Raw genomic sequence first — 10,170 nt, forward strand, 5'->3', positions numbered from 1 at the left:
GTTTGTTTTTATTATGTTAAGGGGAATCAACTCTGACAGAAGCATTAACTGCAACAGGGAAAACGTACGAGGAAATAGCGGAAGTCATTGCAGCTCAGGTATCAAAAATACATCAAAAACTGTTCAGTCCTTGAACCTCCACCACTGCCATTCACTCCTTGTTAGCAGGTTTCCTCACTTCCTACACTGCTGTTTCCACAGTTTGATAGAATTGTAACCGTCAAGGCTGCACTGTGATAACAACATCCGCGATTGCTGGTTTTAGTATTGTCCACGAGTTTAAGCCGTTATTTCTGGCTTTCATATGATAACATTTTGTTTGACAGCCAAGGAAAGATCTTCATTTCCTGTTGGAAACAAACAACGAATACAAGGGGCTGCTGGGCTGCTTCCCTGACACAATAGGAGTTCACAAGGTAACAATCTGTGTGCTTTAATGCATTTAATAATTATATTTAATTGACTCATGAGATTTAAATTGAATTAATTAATATAATGCAAGTTATTCAGTACTGTGACACTTAAATGCCAAAAAAAACTCTAATTTTAGTTTTCTAAATTTATGAATTAAAATATAAGTTAGTCACAAATAAAATAACTAAGATAAAGGACATTTAGCTCCGATATAAAGTATATTTAATATTATACACTTACTTGTATCCAAAGCAACTAGCAACTTACAATTCCCAGTTAGTCTAAAGCCTGGTTTATACTTCTGCGTCAAGTGACCGGCGTAACCCACGGCGCATGCAATGCGCGTGGCTGTGCATTTATACTTCTGCGCGCTGTCTCTGTTGGTCTGCATTAACACTTCCGAAACGCTAGTTGGCAGTGAGGTGTTAATGCTCCTCTGTGTCGAGTTTCTTCGCTGCTGTTTTGCGTTTCCTGGACACTTCCTGGATGTACAAGCGGCTCAAACTCGCTCATATTGAGGCAGGAACCGGCGGACGTGCAACAACTTTAACTATGAGGTAAACACAAAACAAAACTTTCAGACTCGTCAGCGCTACCAAGCCGACCAATCACAGAGCTTGCTATACGCGTCGTTGCGACGTGTAGTTACATTTTTTGAGAGGTGCACATCAGTGACGCCGACGGCCACGGCGAAGGGCTATGCGTCAGCGCCGTAGCATATGCCGGCGTTTGACGCAAAAGTATAAATCAGCCTTAATGCAGTATCATATATATAATAATTGGCCCTCCTTTAACATATTTGTATTTTTTTTTTTACATTTCCCAAGTGCTGTTTTTATTATACAGTTATATATAATAACATTTTATTATATTTAAAAATTTAATTTTTTTATTTTATCATATGATTATACAGTTTTTTAACACGTATTTTAATGTAATAGTTTTAATAGTTCAGCTTATTCCTAATAGCTCATTTCTTCTTTTCCTCTTCGCCATGATGACACATAATATTTTACTAGTTGTTTTGCAAAATTCTAGTATTTAGCTTTAAGTGCAATTTAAAGGCTTAGCTATGTTAATTAGGTTAATTATGCAAGTCATTGGACAACAATGCAATGTTCTGCAGCATTTCGGGAAAAAAACTGAAGGGGCTAATAATATTCACTTTAGCAGTTTTTACATAAGAATTTTTGTATTAATATTATTATTATTATTATTATTATTATAAGACTTTCTAGAGATGTAAAATATAGGGCTTTATCATGCACTCGGCGCAATATGGCGCAAGATGTGTTTGGCGTGATGTGTTGCTATTTTCAGACCAGGGCAACGTTAATTTTCCCTTTTTACATCACGTTGTTTAAATAGCAAATCTATTTGCGCCACCTTGTGGACTCATGGCTGTGCCGGTCTAGAAAGGAGGTGTGTTGAAGCGCATTGTTGGCTTGTTGCTATTTTGAGGAACTAAAATAGACTATGCAATAGACCAGCTGAAAGTAGGTCTAAAGTCCAACGCAGAGCATGTTAGTTGTGCGGCTTAAATGCATGCACATTGCTTGATACACACAGTATGTACAGCAATACACAAATATATGTACAAATAAAAAAGAATTAAAGGATTAAAATGTTACAAAAATGATTGTTTTCTACATAAATATAAAAACCACTGCCTCCATGCCTTCTCCATCTCGGGTTTCTTTTTCCAGTTCTTTCATGACAACTTGCTTTTGTACAATGTTATTATTATCATTAGTATTATATATTATATGCATATTTATATTTGTTTTATTAAAAACAAGCTTATATTTGTCCAGCTGTCAGTGTTTTGGACCATATGGAGCATAGCATGTGTGTTTGGATATAACTTGCACTTCGTTATTATTGTTCATTTATTCGTTAGTTGGAAATTAGAACTGAATTTAGAAATAGTTTTGAAACAAATCTTTGCACTTTAACAAAATCAAATATGTAGGCTAATAGATGTCTTCTGTGGAGTGCGTACAACACCGTTTCCTTACTCAATGAAAGAGAGAAAGTGAAAGTAAAGAGGCCAAATTGAGGAGGCTCGTTGTTTATCCTTGCGCTGCAGATGGTCTGTTCAACTGTTTTCTCGCTAGTGACGGTTTTCAGGTTTTCCACATACAAAGCCTGACATTGAAATAGCAAATGCACCATGGTGGATGAGACTCTGATTGGTTTATTCTCAAAACACACCCATAACTCATTAAGAGAATAAGCACAACCCTGTTAGACCATGTGCCATGGCGCAAACCATATTTTTTCATCTTTAAAATAGCAAAAGTAGATTCGGGCACCACCTTAATGCTTTTGCGCCCTGCGCTTTAGACTTTGCGCCTAGATCATAACAATAGAGCCCATAGTAGGAAATACTGTGGGAAAATGTCCTATTGTTTTCTTTTAAGACGGAATAATAAATTAGACAATGTTTTAATAGAAAGAAATAGTGTTGTAAACAGAAAGGACAAAATATTTTAAAGAATCACTTAAATTAAAAACTTAATAAAAAATATAAATGAAAAATTTCAATCTTTCATTCTTTTATTAAAGGGCACCTGTGATGAAATTAAAATAAGATCCAAATCCCTCTCATTTTGAGGCCCAACGCAACATGACGTAGGAGTGAAATTTCTCCGCCAACCGAATTGATTAACAGCCGCTTATTAACATTTCTCTGTAGTAGCGTGTATAATCATATCAACAAGACAAAATGTGCACAAAGCAACCGGGATTAAAAGATCAATCATCAAATGTGATCTACAATGGGTTTTGCAAGTTTAAAACATTTTTAAAACAGTGCATGTTTGAAATGAATTACAGTGATTTTACTGTCTTTATCAACACAGTCGCATGTCAGTACAATTATAAAAGAAGCTGCTTCAATCCCGGTTTGTGGACGTTAAATCTGATTTATTTTGTACATTACATAACATATCCATTCAGCAGTGGATATTAACATGTATCCTGTCACATTTGCCATGCAAAAACAGTGCAAAGTTAAACGCATGTGCTGTGTGTGTCCGCTGTGTGTATGACCTCTGAACGACATTGTGTGTGATCAAAGACTTGAATTAACTCCACAACAAATACATCAAATAATCATTGGGAAAGTTCTTACTGTAATATTTCTCACAAACGTTACGTGAGATCTGATTTGGTCACTGTGCTGTTTATCTGAAGCAGCTGGAGATTGAGGCACACTCTGACAGGCATGTGGGAATGGTGGGCGGAGAGAACTAGCATTAAAGGCACAGGCCACAAAATCAGCTACATTGTGTTCTGAGCAGAGAAGTCCAGTATTCTGAAAGCTATAATAAATAATCTGATGTGTGTTTTGAGCTGAAATTTTATAGACACTTTCTGGAGACACAAAAGATGCATCTTAAGTTTTAAAAAAGGGTAAAATATGTGCCCTTTAAGCATTTTCCAGTTCCTCTTTTCTTTCAAATCATTAGTAGTCAAACAGTAGAAACAATCCTGAATTTAGAATTGTATTCTCAGCCTTTATACCATCTACCTAAGCAATACCAATGTGGAACATAAACATGTTTTTTTTCCCTCAGGCTGCCATTGATAAAGTGAAAGAAGCTGATCATTTGGTGATGACGAACAAGATCAGCCAGCAAGACAAACACACAATGGAAAAAAACCTCAGTACCATGTCTTACGCATTACAAGGTATGTTAGTGAAGTCTCTCCATGAAAGACTCTGTCACAGTGGTCCATTCTGCTAGATGTCTGATATTATCCTCACCTGCACCTGTGGGCTTTAATTATAGTGTTGATCGCACGTGTGTAATGTTAGACCTTTGTGCCGCTTGCGTCTCCAGCGGAGATGAATCACTTTCACAGCAACCGCATCTATGACTACAACAGACTCATGCAGTTCTACCTAGAGGAGCAGGTCAAGTTCTACGAAACGGTGAGTGGCGGAACAACGTAAACATGACATATGTTAATAGAGATGCACCGATCTTGATTTTTCAAAGCTTGTTCTGAATAGCATTTTTTTAAGCAAATTGGCTGATTATTATTTCATTATTTTGTAAAAAGCCTGAAAAATATGATTTAGGTATGAGTACATGACATCTTTATTTGTTTTGTCTGTTTGTTTTGTTTCCATCTAAATAAGCAAATTTGCTAAATATGCCATAAAACATTTGCAAATATAGCAATCTTTTCTTCCAATAAGTCAAAGAGAACAAATTCATCACTGCCTGATAAACTGGAGCCAAATTTTAGAAAGAGAAAAGCTTCTTTTTCTCACAATAAATTTCTTATAATAATAAAACTTTGACGCGCAGCTATGCAAATCAATTCTGGGATGTAATAGGTAAATGTGTTTCCATCATAGTTTATGCATATTTCCATCGTAGTTTATGCATTTCTTTTTATTTATTAAACACTTTTTGTGCATTTTCAAAATGTGTGCGCATCTTGGCCTGTCCATTAAACATTCATTATGCATTATTCTAACATGCACATAAAAATATACAGTTCAAGTCAGAATTATTAGCCCCCCGTTTATTTCTTCAACACATTTCTAAACATAATAGTTTTAATAACTCATTTCTAATAACTGATTTGTTTTATCTTTGCCATTATGACAGTAAATAATATTTGACTAGATATTTTTCAAGACACTTCTATACAGCTTAAAGTGACATTTAAAGGCTTAACTAGGCTAATTAGGTTAAATAGGCAGGATGGTAATATTAGGCAAGTTATTGTATAAAGATGGTTTGTTCTGTAGACTATTGAAAAATATACAGCTCAAAGGGGATAATAATATTAACCTTAAAATGTTTTTTTTAAAAATTAAAAACTGCTTTTATTCTTGCCGAAATAAAACAAATAAGACTTTCTCCAGAATAAAAAATATTATCAGACATACTGTAAAAATATTCTTGCTCTGTTAAATATCATTTGGGAAATATATATATATATATATATAAAAAAAAGAGGGGTTAGGGTTAAAGATACTTTGTTCACTGAACTTAAAAAAAAAATCAAAGGGGGGCTAATAATTCTGACTTCAACTATTTATATGTGGAAACATGCCTAGTGATTTCAAATGAGTGGCAACCTCTTCATATTAATCACAATCCCAACAAACAGACTGGAGATTGTGGTTTTAAAGTGGATTGTATAATTTCAAAACATAATGACGTGACTTTAGCTTTGTGAAAATATGTTAGATAAAAACATACTTGTGCAAAGTGAAAGCAATAGACAGGCTGAGTCAAAATGCAAATTCACTCTGTGCCTGTAAATGGAATGTATATGACAGCATAGAGAAATAATGGCATTTCTTTGGTTAGTGCTTTAAACAAAGCAGTTGCGCTAGTAATTATTTTGCATTATACTGAAATAATTTAGAAGAATATACTTTCTAATCTTTTCTGAATACAGATCCATTCATAGACACATAGAAACCCTCCAACAAGAAAAAAAAAATAGGATTTCCTTAGTAATTCCTGTAATTTGCACATTCAGGTTTCTCACAGAAAATTTTCCCCCTTTTTTTTTATTTATTTAACCAAATAATCAACACATAAGATTCAATAACAACACATATCTTGCTAAATTTGACCAACTTTTAAATATGTAAAGTAATATCCCAACAAATCGACTAAATGTGAGTTGTTATAATGAAAACTAGCCAAACACTTTAAGGGGATAGTTTACTCAAAACAAAACATTCTGTCATCATTTATTCACCCTTCACTTGTCACAAACCTGTTTGAGTTTCTTTCTTCCGTTGAACACAAAAGAAGATACTTTGAATGTTGGAAACCTGTGACCATTCACTTCCACAGTGTTTGTTTGTCCTACTATCGAAGTCAAAGGTTTCAGGATTTCAGATTTCTACAAAATATCTTCTTTTGTGTTCATCCCAAAAAAAAGAAAGGGTAAAACAAGTGAAGGGTGAGTAAATCATGATAATGATGACTTTTCAGCTTTGGGTGAACTATCCCCTTAAAGTCAGAATGAAACCAAGATTTTCTATTCTTATATATGTATATAACAGTGCTTGTTTAAAACAATGTATGTGCACGTCATTATTTAGTAAATAATGCCCTCATAATCTTTAATCAAATACCATACCTTTCTCTTGCCCCTCTAAATGTTTTCTTCACTTCTGGTCACATGGAATGCCTTTGGGGAGGGGCTCTCACCTCGTTTCTGCCTTGATTTTGCAGCTGGCAGTGGTTCGAACAAATATGATATGATCCTGTCCTTAAAATTCAGCTCCTCATTCTCAACATCATCAGGTCTCTAAAAAACATTCTGCACCGGTGGTTGCTGACAATGATTAGGGTTGGCAGTAATCCTCCACAGCTGAATGCAAACTAGCATCTACCTCCATTTTGTTAGCAAGGCCCATCTTCAAATGATCCAATTGGTTCCCAAAGGGTGAAAATGTGCATCACCCTACAAAAAAATTCTCATTTGAGAAACCTTTTAAATCAGATGTACATAACAAAAGGGAAAAAGGATAACCTTAACTATCGTTTAATGTTGACTTTTTAAATCTGATCGTTACGGTTTCTTGTTGAAAAGTTAACATCACAGAATGGTGGAAGTGCATATAAAATAATTGAAGGTCGAAAAATGTTAAATGTGTTTAAGTTGATGCAGGATATCTTGTGTTTTTCTGTGAGTGCTCAGTTATTCTAATGTGTACAATACTTCTGTAATATGTGCTCCATCTTAAGCATATCTGCCTTCTGTATACCTTTCCCATGCACGCCTTGTTGTATTAAATTCTTGCAGAGCAGTTTGTGTGCAAGTCCCGACAGAATTAAACCAAATTCCAGATTAAGTCCAGTCGATCGGTGCATCTCTATATGTAATGCAGCAAACTTTATGTCTTTAAATATGACATTTTCCTCTGTTCTCATTGGGTAGATTGCAGAAAAGCTGAAGAAAGCGCTCGGTCAGTACACCACCATATGAGGACACAGACAAAACAGCAATACTCATCAAACTGTCATGGGAACATCAAAAAAACTGATGCTGCTTTTGCTCTTTATAACATTAATTAAGAATTAACCATCTTGTTTCCACTTAAATGTATTAAAGCTCTGTGAAATATAGAAAATATAGGTTATAAGGGAACAAACTATGTAAGATTCTATTGACTAACCAATTATTTTGGTCACAGAAAGGAGATTTAATCAATTGTATCTGTTACTTGTGCTAATGCAACACACTCCTGATAGTAAGACATGTCGTTTTCTGTGCAAATCGAAGTCTCTCAGGGATGCGTTCACTCGGACTGGGCCTTCTAAACCAAAATGGAGTTTATTAACGTCTTAATTACATTTTCAGACATGATTTTATTTACTTGTAATGTGTGAAATAATATGTGAATCTGCAGAGTCCTGCGATTAGGATGGCAAAACTCAGAAGACTGATTCCCTGCTGGTTCTCTTAAAGCAGTGTTTCTCAACCATGTTCCTGGAGACCAACACTGCATGTTTTGGATGTCTCCTTTGTGTGTCACACCCATTACAGGTCTTTCAGTCTCTGCTAATGAGCTGATGCTCTGAATCCGGTGTGTTTGGTTAAGGAGAAAGGGAAAATGTGCAGTGCTGGTGGTCCTCCAGGAACGTGGTTGAGAAACACTGCCTTGAAGGCATAGTTCACCCAAAAATGAAAATTCTAAAATCGTTTACTCATTCTCTGTTTGAGTTTCCATTGAATACAAATTAAGATATTCTGAAGAATGTTGGGGAGAAAAAAACAGCTATTGATTTCAATTGTATCTTTTTATTGCTGCTTGTGCTGTAAATGGCTACAACAGTTTTCAGAATAATTTGTTTTCTGTTCAATAGAAGAAAGAAGTTTATAAAAGTTTAAAACCACTTTAGTGTGAGGAAATTTACCTTTTTTGGTGAACTATCCCATTAATATTTCCTGTGGGTTTTTATAATTTTTATTTATATGTAAAATAAGGACTGTGGTTAGCATAACTAGAGGATTCTTTGACATTTTGTGGTGTACTAGTGCGAACTGCACATGCACACACCAAAGATTTTATCTAGCTTTCTGGTAGCAATGTAGTTTTAAAAAAATAAACAACTGTTTTAGTCTGTGCTAAGTTCAATATTCATTGATTATCACACAACTTTTACTCAAACATTAATTTGCTCACTCTCGGGCCATGACTTTTTCCCTCAGAAGTACATAAACAAATAGCTGAAACTTGGTGATTCATAAATCGCTAGTCATCTGCTGCTGGCACTTTGAGTACACGAAAAATACAAGCAACAAAGTTAATAGCACTGATTCCTGATAATACATTGAGGTCATAGAGGAAGTGCTAAAGTTTGAGATTGTCCTGCATAAACAGCATTTGAATGCTGAACTTGAAGTTAACAAACAATTTAGACTCGCTTACAAATATTTTCCACTGCTAGATTAAAGGTAATGTTGTAAATAATGTTGAGTTTTGTTCACAGACTGATTGTTTTACTTTATAAGACCTCTGTGTATTGTCAGGAGTCATTTCGTTTTGTCTGTATGCGTTTTGTTTTCTATTTGTTTAACTATCAAAATGACAGAAATTGCAGAAAAAAAGCTTTTCTTACTTCGATTTTTTTTTTGTCTTGTTTCTATTCCAAATATCTATAAATTCTTAAATCAAGAAGCATTTTCTAGACAAGAAAAAACATGTTGTCTTGTTTAAAGAAATAATATGCTAAAATTAAGTGAGTTTTTCGTTAAAACAAGCAAAATAATCTGCCAATAAGGTAAACGAAATAATCTTGTTATTCCTTTTGACATATGATTATTTTACTTACCATATTGGCAGATTATTTTGCTTGTTTTAAGGAAAAACTCACTTCAGTGTGGCATACTAGTTATTAAAACAAGATATGTTTTACTTGTCTAAAAAAATTCTTCTTGATTTTAAGAATTTTTTTATATTTGGACTAGAAACAAGACAATCTAAGACAAGTGAGAAAATCGTTTTTTGCAGAGTATTAATAGCAAATTCCAACTATTATCTGAACTATCCCTTTAGTTTACTAATAAATTAAAATCGAATGATCTTGAAGGAACCAGTTGCAAATGAGTCTTCCAGATTTTGAGGTCATGTCTGCAGCACTCCGTTGGAAATGTCTGATATTTAGTGTTATGTATTGGAAAAAGTAATAAGAAGTTGTTTTTTGTTTTGTAAAATGTTGTGTGAAAAACAAGTAGAAATGTCCCTGTCACAGTCAGCCTATAAAATGTTTGTAACTAGCCCTCTGGTGTGTAATAAATCTTTCTTTATACCATTGTAATAGAAGGGAGTGCTCTGCAGTTTTTTGGCAGGGTGTCAAAATTAACTTTAGCACAAAAATATCCCATTTTGAGGAAATAGAAGTTACGCCGTATATTTATGCTTGGTCAGGATCCGTTTTCTCCTTTCTAGAAAGGAAACAAATATTTGACCTTAGAAAGGAAAAGGAGGAAGTGAGTATAATGACCTCAGTGTAGTGTGTGTGTGTGTGTGTGTGGGAGAGAGAGAGAGTGACCTCAAGCATGGAAACACACTTTCTCTCCCAAATCTGTTTCCTTCCCTTAAACTCTGGGTGGATTTAGCCTTTCCCTCAGTTCTGGCTTGATACTTTTAGGAAAACATAAAAGAATCTCATGCAAGTGATCATCAACTGATGTGATGCCCTTCAGAACTTCATTCATTCCAGTTTAATGTTCATTTTCTGGTCAGATCCACCCTTCCTG

General features: G+C 34.6%; 1 protein-coding gene across 3 annotated transcripts in view; it reads left to right on the top strand.

Annotated features, from left to right (window-relative positions):
* Positions 1-9,728, top strand: part of snx9a (sorting nexin 9a) — a 34,756-nt gene extending 25,028 nt beyond the window's left edge. For 2 of the 3 annotated variants that reach the window (XM_087288662.1, XM_087288663.1), the window contains exons 14-18: positions 22-98; positions 327-416; positions 3,996-4,110; positions 4,263-4,354; positions 7,345-9,728. In XM_087288662.1, the coding sequence (XP_087144788.1) occupies positions 22-98; positions 327-416; positions 3,996-4,110; positions 4,263-4,354; positions 7,345-7,392 (422 nt within the window). In that variant the 3' untranslated portion in view covers positions 7,393-9,728. 3 annotated transcript variants of the gene reach the window in all.
* Positions 9,729-10,170: the final 442 nt, after the last annotated feature.

The sequence above is a fragment of the Danio rerio genome, chromosome 17, assembly GCF_052040795.2.
Source record: "Danio rerio strain M-AB ecotype USA chromosome 17, GRCz13ab, whole genome shotgun sequence".
Taxonomy (NCBI): Eukaryota; Metazoa; Chordata; class Actinopteri; order Cypriniformes; family Danionidae; genus Danio; species Danio rerio.